The sequence below is a fragment of the Echinops telfairi genome, unplaced genomic scaffold, assembly GCF_000313985.2.
Source record: "Echinops telfairi isolate 266 unplaced genomic scaffold, ASM31398v2 ScPeMD7_3;HRSCAF=10, whole genome shotgun sequence".
Lineage (NCBI taxonomy): Eukaryota > Metazoa > Chordata > Mammalia > Afrosoricida > Tenrecidae > Echinops > Echinops telfairi.
The window spans coordinates 45,259,814-45,278,953 of NW_022103899.1; the positions used below are offsets into that span (position 1 = coordinate 45,259,814).

The 19,140-nt window shown below is 55.8% G+C and overlaps 1 protein-coding gene across 1 annotated transcript in view; it reads left to right on the top strand.

The window, feature by feature from the left end:
• The window catches only part of WNT6 (Wnt family member 6), a 13,922-nt gene extending 1,514 nt beyond the window's left edge, over positions 1-12,408 (top strand). Inside the window, exons 2-5 of the mRNA XM_013004417.3 lie at positions 1,583-1,801; positions 9,565-9,785; positions 10,002-10,336; positions 11,599-12,408. Coding sequence (XP_012859871.2) covers positions 1,583-1,801; positions 9,565-9,785; positions 10,002-10,336; positions 11,599-12,060 — 1,237 coding nt within the window. The 3' untranslated portion in view covers positions 12,061-12,408. The remainder of the gene's footprint in view (positions 1-1,582; positions 1,802-9,564; positions 9,786-10,001; positions 10,337-11,598) is intronic.
• The last annotated feature ends 6,732 nt before the right edge of the window (positions 12,409-19,140 follow it).

Sequence of the window (19,140 nt, forward strand, 5' to 3'; positions counted from 1 at the left end):
ATCTCTGAGGCTTCATTCCTTTGGTCCTTTAAGAATTGGTGACTGCTTACCTGCCTGCCTCCCACCCCCTCCCACCACCCCCACCTCCCTTCTGCCACTGCCCATCCCACTTCAGAGAGGGTTCGGGCCAGGGGCCTGCTGTCTAGGACAGACTGGCTGGCCCCAGTCAGGCTGCAGCTCCAGTGGTGCCCAGGAAAAGAGCCCCAACAGCTAGGGCAACCCTTTCTGAAATGCTAGCAGATGGCTCAACACTCCTGTTTAGGTGGGAGGGTCTTGGAAAGGAGTGGCCCATGCTCCAGAACCTGCTCCCAAAGAGGGCTCCAGGTTCCAGAGAACTTACCTTCCACCTTCATCCTCTCTCTGCCTTCTTCCCCCAATTGCCTGCTTTCTAAGCTCTGCCTCAGGCCTCTCTGCCTGTCTATCCCATCTGTAGTCTTATCTCTGTGAATCTCAGATTCTAGGATATCAGCCAGGCCTCTTGAGGTCCTTTTGTCCAGCCCACTGCCTCCGGGCCACCTGGCCCTGGCAGACCTCCTCTGGAGTGTGAGGCAGAGAGGGTATGACTTCCTGGTCACCAGCTCCCATCTCCTCCACCCTTGTTCCCTGTTCCCTGCTCCCCTACCCCACCCCAACTTTCCCCAGGAAGTAATCCTCCATGTCTGTCCCGTCTTTTATTTATACCTTCAATCGCTGGACTCAGAAAATAGCTCACTGTCCCCAAAATAGCCAAATCAACCTCCCCTCTTCTCTCTTCCTCTTTTTGGTTTATATGTTCAGTGAGAGTGAAGAACCCTCCCCGGTTTCACTCGGAAAAACACAACCCAGTCGCGTTCCTCCCTCCCCGCTCCCCACCCCTCTCATCTTGCACTTAGCACCCCTCCCTCTTTCATTTACGGAGAAGAAACCAAGAAGCTTAGGACTAGGACAGCCTGGTCCCAGCCCCACCCCCACCCAGGGAGGTAGGGAAAGGACCCAGGCTTCATCCTGGTCCTCAGCTTTTCCAACTGGGATCCCACCCCCCATCCCAGGCTGGGCCTTTCTCTGGAGCCCCTGGCACTTCTTGAGCAGTTCTCTTGCTGCCCCTCCCCCGCAGAGCGAAGGGTGGGGTGGGGTGCAGTGCGATGGGGTGTGGGGTGGCCTTCCATTCCCCACTCTAGGCCTCCGGCCTTGGCAGCTTCCCCTGAAGGGAGACAATAGGGCTGTGAGCGGAAAAGGGCAGGGGCACAGGAGGCTGGCGCACCCCGGCCCCGAGCATGCCCCAGCCCACCCGAGTCCTGGCACCATGTCATTTCCTGGGGGGTGCAGCCCCCTGCTGCCCCGTTCTCCTCGGAAATCTGGAGCCAGTGGAGAGGGCCTTGGAGAGTTCGATCATGGGGGGGAGGGGAGAGGGGTGGCGGGTGTGATTCCAGAGGGGGCGCTGCGAGAGGGCCTCGAAGCTGCGTGGAGCGCGCGGCGCAAGCGGGCTGGGAGCGGGCGCGGTACCGGTGCCCAGAGGAGAGCCTGGGTTGCGGACACTGCGCAGGGTGTTCCTCCGCCGCCTGACGCGGGAGGGCGCCCTGTAGCTGGGCCCGCTTTCCCACAGGCGGGTGGAGGTGGGGGCGCAGCCTCACGTGCCTCTCCGGGACTGCTGCGGGGAGAAGCTGAGCCCTGGAAAGGCCTCGAACTTCCCTGGTCCACCTGGCCACACGGGATACCCCCTCGAGGCCCAAGCCCTCGTTTTCATCTCGAAAGGAGACCCACCCGAGAAGGGCCTTCTTCGAGAGCATCGGCCTCGGGAGGGCACCACGGCCGGGGACAGGAGGTAACTTGTCCAAGGCCACCCAGAATGCTGGTGTCTGCCTCCTGCTATGTGGAGAGGGGGTGGCAGAGCAGGAAAGAGGTACAGGATCCTGTCCCTCACTCCCAGCACACACAGACACACAGCGGCCCCTTCAGTCTTCTCACCACCGCCTTCAGATGCCCCGCACCCACCAGTAAGGAAGAGCAGAAGGAGGATCCCCTCAAGGAGCAGTGGAGGCCCCCCAACCCCAGCCGTAGCCGATGGGGAGGTGCATGGTGGAGTTGACCAGGCCAGGAGAAGCCCCGCCTCTCCGGAGCCAGCGAGGAGCAGCCGGGGATGGGAGGGGACGCGAGCTAGAGCTAGGGCAGCGATCAGGACAGGCAGAGGGAACCAAATTGGGTCAGGCAAGGAGGAGGAGGAGTGGGAGGGGGGGGCACTTGGTGGGCGGTGGGGAGGCAGGGGTTAATGGAGTGGGGGCATCTCGGCCTTTGATGTTGTGGTTGGGCTGGGGGTAGGGGCTGGGGAAGGGGGAGTGGTAATTACCGAGTTAGACAGAGCAGGACGGGACAGGCGGGCGGGCACAGGCCTGGGCTCAGCCGCCTCGCAGCCGCCAGGCAACATTTTTCTGCCCCTTCTCCACCACCCACCTCCCCCACCCCTGCGCAGCCCCCACCCACAGCCCCAGGGCTCAGGGCTCCCTCTGCTGGTTCCTGGGAGGTGGGGTCAGACTAGGAACCTTGGGGGAAGGGCGCTGACTCTGGGACCCTTCAGGGGGCACTGTCTGGCCTCGGAAATCCATCCAGCAGTGCCCAGTGGGGAGGAGGAGGGATCCTAGAGGGTGCGCTGGTCCCTGGGCAAGCTTTGATAGGATGGCACAGGCCAAGAAAGTCAGGCAGAGTTGAAGTGGGTGTTCTTGGGAATCCCTTCTGTTCCTCTGCCCAAGAGAAGGGTGTGAATGAGAAGTCAAAAACTCAGCAAGAAGCTGCCTCTTTGGGCTGGCTCTGCACGTGGAACCCAGGAAGTCGACGCTCTTTCACCATTTCCTCTCCCAAGCTGAACGGCTCACCATTCAACAAATACTTCCTGAGTGTCAACTTCTCCGGACTCAGGACATGTTCAGCATCATAACCCACTGCCACCCAGTCCTGTGGTAACTGACAGTGAGCCTACAAGGACAGAACAGAGCTGCCTTCACAGGTTTCCAAGGTGTTTACAGAAGCAAACAGTGGCTGGCGAGTTCAAACCACTGGCCTCAAGCTTGTTGGAGTCTGAGTGCTTAATCATTAGGCCACCAGGCTCCTGCTCAACGGGTTACAAACAAGCAAAGGGCAGAACCTGGATTTAAACTCACGTCTATTAGATCCCAAAGCTCTGAGTTGATAGCCTGGGTCCTCCTGCTCGTTCCATCTTATGGGAGAACTAAGTCAAGCAAACAGGAAAACTCCACTATGCTACTGGCCAGGCAACAAGCAGTCTCACAGTATCAGGAGTGAGTGTTGAGCAAACTCAGTGAGCTGGGTACAGGTCCTTAGCAGGGCACATCACCCAACAAGCGAGGTCAGCACAGGCTTACTTGTGCTTCCGGACTGATCTGTCTCGAACAGTTTCACAGGTACTTCTCACCACATCCCCATGTGGCACTGTTCACTACAGATCAGTCAAAAAGCACAAGGAAGCCCTTGGTTACTTTGCTGGTTAAGTATTCCAATGCTGCTCCTTAGGGGGCATGAGGTTTGAAGGGAGGTCTTAGAGAAGCTGGGCTAAGAGCCTGCTGACCCAAGAGTGTGGAAGGTCCCCAGGCAGCACAAATGGTTTGTGATTCACTGCTAACCCAGAGGTTGGCAGTTCAAACCTACCCAGTGGAAGGAAGGAAGGCAGACCTGGTGCTCAGCTTCTGTCAAGCTTACAGCCAAGAGAACCCTAGGAGACAGTTGTGCTCCATAGCATGTGGGCTCACCATGCATCAGAGTCTACTTTAAACACAAACCCAACCCAACCCTCTGCCATCAAATCGATGCTGACTCAAAGTGATGCTATAAGACAGGCTAGAACCACTTCTCTTGTTTTCAGAGACTTTTGATTGTTTATGGGAGTAGAAAACCTCATCTCTCTTCCAGGGAGCAGCTAGTGGTTTCAAACTGGTGACCTTGCAGTTATGGATATGAAGGGGAGTGACTGTGTGATATGGGAGGGATTCAGAGGTTGACCAAGAGCTAGGAGTGAGAACTGAAAGGTGTGTGAGGCCACCTGGGGTCTGCTCCTTAATGTCCTTTCTCTCCAACCCCATTTCAACAGCTCACTCCCATAAAGTTGATTCCAACTCACAGTGACCCTTCACTATGTGGGTTTCTGAGACTGTAACTCTTTCTTCCCCCCAGTTTATATATAAATTTTTAGGGGAGTAGAAAGTGTTGTCTTTGAAAAAGGAGCCACTCACATTTAGCTTTTTTAATATGCACCTAACTTTTCTTGCATTGGATGCCCACCATGGAGTGTCTGGGGTCAATCACCCCCTCCCATAGAGCTCATCTGTAAAACAGGGCTGGACTGCACGCCATAATCACTGGCCTTCTCTTAGGCCCTCTGAGCCCAGAGACAGAATGGTAGGTCAGGCCCAAACCCTGGGGCCTAACCAAGATTGAGGTTCACAGAGGTTGCCCAATAAAAACTGGCTGGCTCCTAATACCACCTCACTCTGCTCCTGACCCCCCATACTGCCATCAAACATGTTTCTGGAGAGAAAATTCTAGACACAGGCCTGGCCAGTTAAAATGGCCACCCCTTGGCTTGTCCCTTCTTGTCTGCATGCTCATTTCTTTTAGGACTGGCTCATTTTTTCCTTTGCCCAAGAATGGCTGTGGGATTAGAATCCCAGGTTTTACTTCCACGTTCCATACCACTGCTGTGTCTTCCCCTGGGTACGCACATGCCCTCAAAAGGGCACAGTTCTAGGATGATCTTGGGTCAATGCTGACTCCACCATGAGGCCCAGAAAACAGCCCATTCTCTCCCTCCGGAAGCAGCAGAGAAAGATGGGAGGAGATGGTGAGGTTGGGGAGTTCTCTTGTGGAGTCAAGTGTTGGAGGAGGGAAGCTGTGAGGGCCCTCTTGTTTTTCTGAAGCCCTGAGCAGGGGACCACCTGCCCCGTGTGGCTCAGCTTACTCAGCTGATGGCAGCATCACAAGGTTGGGCTGCTGGATGCCCCAGTGCCCCTCCCCTTCTGGAGTTTCCTTTCCGATGACTTTAGGATGGGAGTGAGGACAGGAGGGCAGGGAGCAAACTGGTCCCTTGGGATTCTGACTGCTACTCCTGCCCATCCCTCCTCCTGCCCAGCTCATAAACAAGGCCAGTTCCCAGGCAGTCAGCAGCCTGGGGAGCCAGATCCTGACCAAGAACTAGCTCTGGGGCAACGCCCCTGACCCTGACCCCAAGAAAGGCCTGCCCAGCCTCTGCCTCCTTTCCTCCCTTTGTCTCCCACTCCCAGGCCCTACCCTTCAGACTCCTATCTCTAGCTCCTCTGAGAAACAGACAAGGTCAAGAGGTTTACCCCTTTCTTCTTCCAGCGCCCCTGCCTCCTCTGGATTTCCCAGGGAGGTGAGATGAAGGAGGGAGGGAGTAGAGAGGGATGGGGCACTGTAACCTTGGGAAGATAAGGCCAGTTAACCTTGGGAAAGTAGGGAGTTGGTGGGGTAGGGGTTAGGGACATGAAGTGTGGGAGTTGGGATGGGGGAAGAGAAAACTTAGAGCCATGGGGTGTGGGAGTGGCAGGGCTTGCTGAGCCCCAGACTTGCAAGTGGGGTCCTAGCCAGCTAGATAGGTGGCAGGAGAGAGCTGGACAGCTTGGGAAGAAGCCTTCTACCCTACTTCTGAATTCCAGTGGGGGACAGGAAACTGATTAGGAGTCAGTCATAAAATAACAAAAGGATAAGCAAAGGCTGGGCCCAAGTAAGGACCTCTTCCTTAGATGGCTCATGCAATTGTTCATTCATTCACTCATTCAAACACCATGAATTAAATGGTGCTCACTATACTATTATGTTAGGAGCCTTGGTGATGTAGTGGGTTGCACATTGCACTGATAACCAGAAGGTCAGTATTTCAAACCTACTAGCCGATCCTCGGGAGAAAAATGAAGCTGTCTGCTAAAAGATTTAAAGCTTTGGAAACCGATAGTGGCAGTTAGACATTTTTCCTATAGGGTTGCTGTGAGTCAAAATCAATTGGGTGGCAGTGAGATACTATTATGTCAATTATTCATATGCAGGTTTTCACAATTAAAATGGGGGAAATATGAATTAAGAAATTAATTAATCTGCTAGTATTAAGAAATCTGCTAAAAGAGATCAGGGGAAATCGGATGCTCCCAACACTCTTCCCTACGAGCCCTGTACAGCCATATACAACTTGTACCTGTACAACCTTACCCATCTATTGCCCATGTACAAGCCCTCGAAAATTCTTTTGTGATGAGATGAAATAGGTGGATGGGGGTGGTGGTGGGGTGGCAGATGAAAGATAGACAGAAATATCTATTTACCTAATTAATGTGTGTCTATATGTCTAGAAATGGTAGATTAAAAAAAAATCAAACCCTAAGCCATTGAGTATATTTGGGTTCATCTTGACCCTACAGGACAGAGTCAAAATGCCTCATAGAATTTCCAAGGGTGTAATGTAATCTTTTGAACATGTTGTCAGGAGTGATCAACCCCTGGAGAAGGACAGCATCCTTGGTAAAATAGAGGGGCAGCAAAAAAGAGGAAGACCCTCAACAAGATGGGTTGACCCAGTGGCTTCAGCAATGGGCTCGGCATAGGAACAATTGTGAGGAGGGCGCAGGTGCAGGACCAGGCAGTGTTTCCTTCTGTTGTGCACAGGGTCGCTCTGAGTCAAACCCGACTTGATGGCCTCTCAAAATAACAACAATGTCATCTTTACAGTGTGAGTGGAACCAGCCTCTCACAAGTAATCACGGGTCTGGTAGGCACAATTGCACAGCTATACTATATCATAAAGATTATAGTAAAGTCATAGAGAATAAAAGAGATAGGAGAGAGAGTAAAATAAAGGTGTCAGACACATTTCATAGTAGCATGCTCACCTCAGCCTTTCTTGATAGTCCACTGTGGGGATGTGGGAGGAGGAAAGGGCAGGAGAGAAAGGGGAGAGGGAAGGAGCAGGAAGGTGGGAGAGAGGGGAAGGAGGACCAGAGGAGAGGGGACAGGGCCAGAGAGAGAGAAAGAGAGATGTTATTATTTGGGGGCTTTTACAGGTAGTCATTAGTCATGCATATTCAGGAGTTATATCCATCACAAGGTGGGTGGTAATCACAGGAAAGTCCCTGAGGTCACAGGTGAGGAAACCTAATACCTGCATTGGGGGAGGGCATGAGGGCGGATGGGTGGGTGCCTAGGAGACAGGAGGAGATCATCAGAGTAGATCATTCTGTCTACTTCTACAGGGAGACAGAATCAACCATGTGCTCACTGTAAGGCAACATAGCTGTCAGGGGAGAATCTGTGGGATTGGCAATTGTTAGTTTCCCACATTACAGGACAGAGTACCACATCTTTCTCCTGTAGAGCAGCTGGTGGGTCCCAGCTGCTGATCACATCATCGGGACTCCTCAGAGATCCACCATCAACTCTGGAATGTCACTGGGCCATTGGGAGTCAGCTTGGACTGCCCTACCCTTGGCCCACGTCTCACTGTTCCATCTATCACTTTTCTCAGGTTGGGAATAGTTTGGGAGCCAGTGCTAAGGAGATAGGGGAAGAAAGCTCACCACTGAGGAGAGAACGTCAGTTCTTGAACCACTTGGACAGGGGTAATAACAGTGACCTGGCAGGTTGTGTGTGTGTGTGTGTGTGTGTGTGTGTGTGTGTGTGTGTGTAAAAGAGAGAGAGAAACCTTCGAGAGCTAAGCTTGCCTCTTCAAGCTTTTCACGCTTTACTGTTCAGAAGGTCTATACAAGACCCAAATTCCTCTTGCTGCTATTTCCTCTCATTGCAGAACTAGAACATGCTTGTGCCTGAGCAGCAAATGGGGACAATGGGGCATAGGAACTACAGCAAAATAGAAAAGGAGGCCACCTTGACCTTCGGCACCCATCGAACACCATTTCCCCCTATATTTTCTGTCTCTTGTTAGTGCCACCTCTCCTCACCCAGAGTGGTCTCAAATGACCCCTGAACCCCTCGTTCCTAGAAGACAGGAATCTCAGGGACATGTCCAGACAAGGGCTCCCTCAAAAGCCCAGCTCACTACCATGGCGTCAGTGCTGACTCATAGTGACCCCTTGTGGACTTCCAAGACTGCATCTGCTTACGGGAGTAGAGAGCCTAGTCTGTCTCCCTTGGAGCTGCTGGTGGTTTTGAACTGCTGACCATTTGGTTGCAGCCCAATGGGTAACACCCCCCTACCCCACCCCACACACACTGCAGGCCCTGGAGTAGGAGAAGGTCACTATCACCTACTTCATAACAATGCTCCGGAGATTCAGCCCCTGACTCCTTCCTCTTGCTGTGGAGTTCAGGAAGACAGACAAGCTCAGGACCTCGGTGGGGGGTGGGGGGCAGCCTTCCATTTTGTGGAAAGAGAGCCTTAGCCTTTTCTCAGACACTCCATTCCCTACTTCTCTCAGCATTCCCGGACTTCCCTGAGGTTTTGTGCTAGGTTCTCCCTCCCTCCCTACATGTCTTGCTTTTGCCCCCTCAGCTCTGGAAGCCTGCTGTACATCTGGGGCTCTGGCCAAAAGCAACTAAGGAGGACTTCCCATAGCTCCAAGAAGCAGAAAGGCTTTCCGTAGCCCCAGAATTGCCCCCTGCCTGCTAGCATTAGGGCTGTCCAGCAAGTGGGTCGCTGAGGCCAGCGGTTCCCCCCTCCCCCCTCCTCCCCCTCTCCCCTGCCACACTTCCCGCTTCACTCTTTAGGACCCTGCTTTCTTTTCTTTGCCAGTCTTGAACTTCCTTCTGTTAATGTCTTCCTTGGCTGTCTTTGAACCTGGCTTTATTTGGTAGTCAAATCCAAGTCCGGTGTCATTAGATTGATGGCAGTAAGGTATCATTTTATTTGTTTACTTATTGCATTTATTTGAAGGCCTTATCACAGAAAGCTCGGACAGCCCCAAGGAGCCCTGGTTGTTGTTGTTGGGTGGGTGGGTGGGGTAATGGTGAGGCATTGGACTGCTATCTGCAAGGTCCTCTGCTGGCAATCAGCAGCAGCCCCCCAGTAGAAAGATGGGGTTTTCAACTCCTGGAGTAGAGAAGTTCTACCCTGTTCCTGTAGCCTCACTAGGTGCCCACATTGACTGGAGGGCAGTGAGTGTACAGACACAGTGCCTAGAAATGGTGGACTCTTTGCTCTACAGCAATGATCAGCCAGAATCTAGTTTAGAAGGGACTCTTGCTCACTGCCATTCAACTCAGTCAGGGAGGAACTGCCCCTGTGAGTTTTGAGACTGTAACTGCCTACAGGAGTAGAAAGTCCAGTCTTCTTCCCCGTGGAGGGGCTGGTGCCTGAGAACTGCTGACCTCGATGGTCACAGCCCAAGTGACACCATTATAACACCTGGGCTCCCTAAGAAGGGGCCCTGACCAGGGAATCTCGAGGAAGGGGCCACTTCACCCGAGGACCTACTCTGGCACCCTCTTCTGTTTTCTGTTCGTTCCCCACCCCCAAGAAACATTTCTGGACTGTCCTGGAGACCCTTGGACACGGTCCCCGGCCAATGGCAGAGGAGAGATGGAGCCAGCGACCCCCTGACGCACTCTCTCTGTCCCCAGGGCCGTGGGCAGCCCGCTGGTCATGGATCCCACTAACATCTGTCGGAAGGCCAGGCGGCTGGCGGGGCGGCAGGCCGAGTTGTGCCAGGAGGAGCCAGAAGTGGTGGCCGAGTTGGCCCGCGGAGCCCGGCTCGGGGTGCGAGAGTGTCAGTTCCAATTCCGTTTCCGTCGCTGGAATTGCTCCAGCCACAGCAAGGCCTTTGGGCGCATACTGCAACAGGGTCAGTGTGGGAAGGGGTCTTGGGGGTGGGACACTTTCTCCCTCCTGGGGGGGCGGCTGGAGGATAGGGCAAGGTTGGGAACACTTGGCCCCACCCAGGTCTCCACACCCTCCTCTGACCATGCCAACCCCACGCCATGCCACCCCACCCACCCACCGCAGACCCCCACTACCCAGCTCTGGTCCTGCCCGCTGATGCCCATCCCTGCACCCACAGACATTCGGGAAACGGCCTTCGTGTTTGCTATTACGGCGGCGGGCGCCAGCCACGCGGTCACTCAGGCCTGCTCCCTGGGCGAACTGCTGCAGTGTGGCTGCCAGGCGCCCCGTGGGCGCGTCCCTCCTCGGCCCCCTGGCCTGCTGGGCACCCCTGGGCCTCCAGGCCCGGGGGGCTCCCCTGAAGGCAGCGCCGCCTGGGAATGGGGAGGCTGCGGCGATGACGTGGACTTTGGGGATGAGAAATCCAGGCTCTTCATGGACGCGCAGCACAAGCGGGGACGCGGAGACATCCGTGCGCTCGTGCAGCTGCACAACAACGAGGCGGGCCGGCTGGTGAGAGGCGAGAGCTCATGGCAGAACGGGTGGGCGTGGACGGGGGTGGGGCGGGCATGGTAGAGCGTGTGGGCACTCAGAGGTATGTGCCAACGCATGAACATAGGGTGCTTGGATGTGACCGACTGCTTGCGTTGGAGAGTGTGGACGTGGGAGAGTGCGGATGGGAGGAGGGGGCGTGTGGCGCGAGGGTGAGAGGAAGAGTGGGTATCCGCGTGTGGACATCGATTTGGGAACCTGTGGCGGGTTGTGAGCTCCTGTGACAGGGGACCCTGGAACACTAACGAGCACATCGGTGGACATTGGACAGAGAGAGGAGGGATGTGGCCAGTCTACAAGAAGGTATCATGTAGCAGCACCAGAGCTGTGCTGCAGTGGGCAGGCTGGGAGGGGACACAGGGCCCTTAGGAACTCCCTGGTAGGAAGGATAGACCTCGGGGATGGGCCAGGTGGGCCAGGCTTGGGGTCAGTAGGGCTCAAGATGCCAGGCCTGGGACAGGAGGAAGACTAGAAGCTGAGCCAAGAGTAGGGAAGGAGGGTGGAAAGGGCTTAAAAGGAGACTGAAGCAAGGGTTGGGGTGGGGGGCAAAGGGATTAGAAAGACGGAGGACAGAGACTACCCCTCTGGGTACCCTGCTCCCATGCATCTCCAAGGGGGGGGTGCTACTCTTTGTCTCTCCCTCAGCCCACCCCAGCTTCAGGACTCCTGGGTTCTCTTCTCAGGAGAGCATGTGTTCTAGGGGGCTTTAGGAACACCCCTTACCCGGTTTTTCCCCCCACTCCTTCCTCTGAGGCTGGAACCTGAGGCAGTGGGCGGGTGGGAAAGAGGGGTCCCACCTGCCCAACCCGAGAGGGGTATCTGGACAGGCCCTAGACTTCTTGAGAGGGGTTGGGGAGGGTGGAGGAGGTAGATGCCCAGGCGGCCCACTTTTCTGGCAGGAACAAAAGGGCTAGCGGGTTGGGGTTGGGGTGCTGAGCCTAGGCAGCTGCCCCTCCTGAGGCTCCTCGGGGCGATTCTCAGCCCTGCTACCCATTCTGCTTTTCCCCAAACCACCGCCAGCCCCTGCTGACCCTGCATCCACCCCGCCTCCCCCACGCCCCCTTTTGCCTACGCTGGCCTCGTTTCTGATCTTCTCTATGGGGTTGAGACGCCCCTGGTCTCCTCCCCTCCAGGACTCTGCTTTCTCGGCCCCCTTTTCCCCTTCTTTCGTTTGTTCCACCCTCCCCACCCTTCATCCTCTGCCTGTCCCCTGCTCCCTATAGGCCGTCCGGAGCCACACGCGCACCGAGTGCAAGTGCCACGGCCTGTCGGGCTCCTGCGCGCTGCGCACCTGCTGGCAGAAGCTGCCCCCGTTCCGCGAGGTGGGCGCGCGGCTGCTCGAGCGCTTCCACGGCGCCTCGCGCGTCATGGGCACCAACGACGGCAAGGCCCTGCTGCCCGCCGTGCGCACGCTCAAGCCGCCCAGCCGCGCCGACCTCCTCTACGCCGCCGACTCGCCAGACTTCTGCGCTCCGAACCGGCGCACCGGCTCGCCTGGCACGCGCGGTCGCGCCTGCAACAGCAGCGCCCCGGACCTCAGCGGCTGCGACCTGCTGTGCTGCGGCCGCGGGCACCGCCAGGAGAGCGTGCAGCTCGAGGAGAACTGCCTGTGCCGCTTCCACTGGTGCTGCGTGGTGCAGTGCCACCGCTGCCGCGTGCGCAAAGAGCTCAGCTTGTGCCTCTGAGCCACCGCCGCACTCCCCAAACTCCGCCTCTCCCGCCGCTGGAGAGACCTCTGGGTTCCCACAGGGGACGCTTCCTGCGTCCGGCCTCTCGCCCGGCCCTTGTCCATCTGCCAGGCCTCTGTAGAGACCCCAAGGCCAAAGCTTGGGATGCCCTCCTCCAGCCAAGGCGCAGGGCGCTGGAGAGACGCTCGGGGGGCACTCTATGGGCCCGGTCCCCCAGCCTTACCTCCCAGATGTCAACAGAAAAGGCAACACTTTAGGCTTCCGGATGCTGGGCTCCTCAGAACCGCGGGCACAGAATGGGTGGGGGAGATCAGTATCAATAAAAATATTTAAGGCGTTTCGTAATGACTGCGCCCAGACTTCGGTGGCACGACTGTGTCTCCTGTGGCCTCTGGAAGGAGAGTGTGAATGCAGGTCGTTTTGATAGCACCCTGGGTCCCCATCTTTCGTGGAACAGGTTGGCTGTCCTGAAAACCATCGTCTTTCCCTTGGGCACACTTCTCCTCTCCCGCTTCTCAGGCTTAGATCTGCCAGCTGGGGAAGAAGCAGCCGTCCTTCCAAGGACAGGACAAAAGGTCTGGGGGGAGGGGACCAAAAGGCAGCGTCTGGGACCACCCCTTCACTTCTAGGGGATTGGGACACCTCTATCTGCCCAGCCAGATCCGTGTCCCCTAGGGAATCCCTGGGCAGGTTGGGGGAAACACAAAGAGACTGTCTTTTCTAGAGAAGTTTTTTATTTACAGAAACAATGCACGGGAGGTCCAGAGTTCTTATGCACCTGCCCATACTTTCTCCTGTTACTAACCTCTTGCACTGGCCTTGTTCAATTAAGGAGCCAATTGATCCATTGCTATTGAAAGTCCATGGATCACAATAGGCCTTACTGTGTTAAGCATAAATCCACAATTCACCATTACAGTACCAGTCAGAATACTTTTGCTGCTCTAAAAATGTCTGTGGGCCAACAGTTCATCTCTCCTTCCCGCCCCTGAGCCTTTGGCTGCCACTGATCTGTTTATTGCCTCTATAGATAGGGCTGGTGGCTACAAGTCCTAGTGGTTACAAGTACAGCTGTTAGTAGGTCAGCAGTTTGAAATCACCAGCCACTCCACAGGAGAAAGATGAGGTTTTCTACTCTAGTAAGGAGTGACAGTCTCAGAAACTCACAGGGGGCAGTTCTACTCTGTCCTATAAGTCTTGGGGGTGTGTGGGGGGGTGTGAGGCACCCAAACTAGAGGATTAAAGGGTAGCATTTTTTTAAATGTAGAGTGATTTAAAATATGATATTATCAACACCAGATTTTGGTCCAGTGAAAACTAACCTCACCCTCTGGCCATCTCTTATCACCCTGAGGGTACCTGGAATTTCTCTTGGACAGCTGGTCTCTTCTCTTTGGTTTGTCTCAGGAAGCTGAGGTGAAGGTGAGCTGACAGAGACCCAGCATTTAGGGCTCTCCAGGGCTGACCCTCATGTTTCTGTCTTCCTCCAGAGATAAGGGAGACAATGGCTGGGATTCAGATCCCCTAATTTTAATTCCTATAATGGTAATAGCTCCCACTTTAATACATAGGGCACAGTTTTAGTTTTAGATCCTCACACCCTGGGCTTGAAGCCCCTACTGCATGGAAGTGTCTAACATGTCCAGGTAGCCTCCGTTTCTTCAGTGATTTCAACCTGTTTTAGCTGCTGCATATCAAACAGTCCCAGAGTAGTTAGTTTACTTTTTCATGCATGCTAAATCATTTACTGTTAAGATGTTGAGACAGTTCCTTCTTGTATTTAATAATATATACACCTAATATAATGTACATAAGTATGTAAGGCATCAGCCTAATTCATAATGTACATACTTGCTCTAACACCACTCTTTTAGCTTCTCCCCAAAGTCGGAGTTGAAAGCACTAATGGTTCCTTTTCCTGATCCTCCTGGTCAAGAACTTGTCAGATCTCAGCTGGGTGGTTCTGCTCTGGGTGACACTAGTGGGAACAGTCACTTGGCTGCCAGTGGTGGGGTCCTGGGCTGGGCTGAGCTGGACAGTCCAAGACTTCTTACAATAGGCCGGTTTTCAAGAGCAGCTCGGCTGAACTTGAAGGTAGACGCTGTTCTTCTCTTAAGCTGTCCAGCCCTGGAAGTTACACAGCGTCACCACCATCAGATTCTATTGGTCAAGCAAGGTCACAGAACCAGCCAGAATTCAAGAGGAGAGGAGACAGACTTCATTCACCTCCTGCTGGAAGGAATGTCCAAGATCTTGCATCCATCACAACCCAAGCCACACCCTCAGAGAGTTGCTAGGAACTTTTTTTGGTCTCTTTTGAGATAGAAAAAGCACTTTGCAGAGCATTTGACGCACAGCGACGTGTGTTTGCTTTTTATTGACTAAATGAGAGATACTGGGAGGATGGATATAGACAGCACATGCGTGTGGGTGCCAGTCAAGGCATGATTACCCATGGAGATACCAACAAGAACACCTTAGGCTGAAAGGAAATGAAGGAAGCCTCTACCAGGGATGTCTAGGGGGAGTCTGAACTCAGGCACAGCTGAACACAGGGGTTCAATTCACTTCTCAGCTCTTTTCCTCTGCCTGTATCTTCCCCACCCCCTCCATTGTTTCTGCTCATCTTGGCTACTCTTTGCATACCACCCTCAAGTTCTCTGGCTACACACTTCCCACCTGGCAGCCCCCTGCCTCCATTCTTAGAGCAGTGATTCAAATGGAAGAACAGCCTTCCCAGTTATTTCCGGGTGTTTCTGCTTAGGCCTCTTGCTTCCACCTGAGCCCATAGGGTGTCCAGGAAGATGTACATCCATGACCTGACCTGGGATGGACAGTGCCCCCCCCAGCCCAGGACCACCTGGAGTGGAGCCACAGGGAGGAGTACAAGTTCTTCAAATGAAACAGAAGGAGGGAAGCCTATCTTGTATCTGCCAGGATCGAACCTGGCTTCCAGAACCCACCACAGAATGTTCAGGGCCCCAGGTCGGAGGCATGTGTGAGGAGGGGGTCAGGCAACAGTGGGAAGAAAGGACCATCTGGGTTCCTTTCCTGCCAAGGGAGAGCATGCAGGACAAAGGTGAGGGCACCAGGAAACGCTCAGACAGAATTTTGGGTCGAGGCCTCCCTGGATGCATGCTGAATTTCCCAGGTGGATGGTGAAGCTGGCTTCATGGGCCACACCAGGGAGAAATGAAGCTCCCCGAGGGCAGGGCTCATGCCGGCATCTCTGTCTTCCCCAGAGCTCTGCCCACCCCCTGCAACCGCTGCTCTGGAGTTGGTCCGGGCTCAGTGATCCTATAAGACAGAGACCTGTCCCCATGGGGTTTCTGGGGCTGTCATCCTTATGGCAGAAGGCTGCTAGTTCTTGTTCTCACAGAGCAGTTGATGCGTTCCAATGGCCTGTCCTTGGGCTAGTGCAGCTGAGCACTTTAATACGCGCCCCACCCCACCCCAGTTCTCCCTCCCTCCCCACACACCTGGGTTCCTTTCCTACCTCTGCTGGGTACTTTTCATTCTGAGTTACTGCGTGTCTCTCATGGACCACCAGAGGGCGACCGGAACCCATCTTGTCTACAAGAAACAGCAGAACCTGTGGACCCCTGGGGAACGCTGACAGCCAGTGAAAATGCCCGACTGAAGGACAGAGCAGAGGCATGCATATGCATAAGGACTGCTGGGGTCAAGCTTCCAGGGTCCGGGTGTCTGGAGTGTGTGTGTGTGTGCGCGCGCGCGCCCAGCACATACAGGCGAGGCTAGGCACCCCATTCTCTGATGCCAGAGAGGGAAAAACAGGCAGGAGTGTGCATCAACGCCTTCAGAAGGCTCAAAGGAATTCAGAGACGCGGGGAGAGTGCCAAGAGACTACCAGCTTGAACTAGATCAAGTCATTTAATCTCGCTGAGGCTCAGTTTTCCTTGAAATGGGGCTGCCTGGCTGCTAGAATCTGTAAACTGCCAGTCGAGCTGCATCTCCACGGGGAAAGCTGCCCGCTGTGAAGGGTAAGAGGCATGAGTGCCGCCTGCCCAGCATGTACTCAGTGGTGGCCACTGGCCTGGTCCTTTTCAGCTCCAAGGTTCTGAACTGCTGTGTTCTCGACCTGTGTTCTCGAACACTGTGTTCTTGAACTGCTTCCTGGGAAGGGGGCCCTGGGAGAGGAGTCTGGTGCCCACACCCCCTTCCTGGCCCAGCCAGCTGCATAGCCCCAGGCAGCCTGAGGCATCCAAGGCCCCCACTGACTGACATCTGGGTCTGGGGTGATGGGGGAAGAGCCCAGAGGTGCCCCAGATGTGTGCATGACCACACTGGAACAGCTGAACACAGGCAGCTGGGTGGAGGGGCCAGGCTGGAGGGCCCAGAGCTGGCTTGAGGCTGGGGCTCTGGAGCTCCTCCCATTCCCTTCAGTGGCCAAGCATACCAGGAGTTGGGGAGAAGGTAGCAGCCTCCTGTCCCCCTTACCTGGCTTAGGGGTGGTGCCCCCTACAGGCTGGATACTAGGAGGGTGAGCCTCCAGATCCACCTGGGGCCCCTTCCTTCTCTTCTCCACTAAGACACACAGATCCAGGTGAGTGTCAGGGCTGACCCAGAGCTGGGCTGGGGCCATGAGGGTCCCACCTGTTCTCACCCTTTTGATGCCCCCCACCCCACCCCCATGTCACCTCCTCCAGAGCCTCCACAGCTGGAACCATTCTCTGAGCTGCCTTTCATCCCCATGCTCTCCCCCACCCCTAGTGGCCCCTGTAATTGTGGTCTCAGGCGGCTGCGGGGGCTGGAGCTGGGCAGAGGGCCAGGGCCTAGGGCAGGGCCAGGGCGGGGCCTGAAGGCAGCTGATAGGGGCTTGGCCATGGCATGGGTCATATGGGGCTGGGGGCCCCAGCTACAGACAGACGCACTCTGGGCCTCATCTATACCCATGCCAAGTCCCTGTGCCTACACATGCCCTCTTCTCCCAGGACTGATGAGAAGAGAAGTTTCCAAGCTTGGGCACTCCTAGACATCAGGCCAGAACCAGACAACTTGTGCCAGAGCACAAGTCTTGGGAAGCAATTTGCTTTCTAGAATTTTTAAAGAAAGGCCCTCTCTCTCTCTCCTTGGTGCCTCTGGCTGTCCTTCTCCAACAGTGGAAGGTCTCTGAGCAGGAACCCCCCCTCACCAGAGGCAGTCCTGGGTACTGGGGAGAGTGCAGAATTTTGGGATGGGGCTTGAAAAGGCTAAATTCAGGGGTATGGGACCTGGAACCATGGTTTTTCACAATGGCCCAAGCAGGGACTGGGCCTGCTGCATCAAGTATGGGGCATACTAGGGTGAGGCCTTCCCCTGAGATTATGAACTGGTTTCTGTGTCACAGTGGGCCTCAATTTCCCCAACAGCTAACAAGAAAGCGACACACATACCCCAGCCTGGCTTGTGCTGATACCTTTTCTTGCCCCTGGGCTCATGCTGACTTCAGGGAGGGTCCTGCTCTATCCCTCTCCATGCAGAAGAAGATGTCAGCCCCAAGCAGACCCTGCCCCTGCAGTGTGGAGGAGAGCGAGGGGGGCAGGCAGGGGGCAGCTCAGGTCAGACAGGGCTTTGGCTGACCCAGACTGCCTCCTGCCCCCGGCTGGCTGCTCTTTTCTTGCTGTCCAGCCAGACTGCTTTCCCCCTGGGCCCACCCCCATGCACCCCCAGCAGCCTCAAGCCTTTAATTCCTGACAGCTGTGGAGGCTGCAGGCAGAGATGGGGGAGGGGGGGCTCTCTCAGCCTACCATTGCTCAGGCCACTCCTCCACCTGACAGTTGGGGATCCTCCCTGGTCAGTCCCTCAGGGATGGGTAGTTCTAGGAATGGGCCCCTTTTGTCTCTGAGCCAGGAGGCTTAGGTCATCCTTGCCCGCCCCCTCCCTGCCACCAAGAGGGGCTCTCTTCAGAGAGAAAAGGCAGTGGGGATGGGGGCAGGGCAGGGTGCTGTGTAGAGTGAAGACCTCATGCCCACTGTGCAGAGGGGGCTACTGAGGCCACAGGGGCACCAGGGTCCACTCTCTGGGCGCTATAAAGGGTCTCTTCTCCTCCTCACCTTCCTGCAGTCAGACCTCACACACTCTCTGCCCTTGTTCATTTGGGCTCCAGGAAGGAGGGAGGGACCCCAGGGAAGAGTGGGCCTGGGTGTTGGCTGGAGGGAATTGAGGGCAGATGCCTGAGCAAGGGACCCTGAGCCTCCAGGGATTGGGCCAACTCCCCCGTTAGAGTTGCTGCTGCTGCAGCCCCAGCCGCCTTTGGGGTGGGAGTTAGAAGCTGACTTGGGTCCATCACCTCTATTAATGTGCTGTGTGCCCTGGAGTAAGTCATGATCCTCTCTGAGCCCTGATATCCCCGTGGAGTTAAATGATGAGACATGACATGACCTCACACCCCCTGGTCCAGGATTCAAAAGGCTTCGGGCTGCTTGACGGCTGGCTGCTCCCGCCCAACAGGCGCTCCCTGGACAGGCCTGGGTGAGGAGGGTCTCATTAACCTCATTTCATCATGGATCCACGGTGACACCTGCTTCAGGTGGCACAGAGGACAGGAGCCAGGGCTGTCATCCTGTAGGAACCATACCTGCGCCTTTCCCCGCCCCCGCCCCCTCACCCCCCCTCCTCTCTGGGAAGTCCCTCCGGAGGTGAGGGGGGATATCGAAGGCTGGCCACCGTGAGGTGTGTGTGTGTGTTGCGGGGACTGAGGAGCCCCGGCAGCTGCGTTCCAGGTCGGTGCACACACTCGCAGTAACACACGCCTTTCCATAAGAACACGCCCGGGTCTGGAGCCCAGGGCGCCTGGCGCCCATTCACCTCTCGGGACACCACCCGCCGCGCGCCCCCGTGAGAACCCCAGCACCCTAACACCGCTGCCCCCCTGCTCACTGCAGCTCCCACCCTTAGTCCTGAGCAGAGGACGCAGTGGCCCCAGGACAGGACGCGTACACACGCCTCCACCCCTCGCTGTGACGTCACGTGGGGTAGAGCCTTGAGACTTTAAGTGGGGGGGGTGGGGGGGAGGCGGCGGTGAAGTTGCTCCAGGCCTGGACAGTCACTCACTCTTCAGGCGGTGGGGCCAGGCAC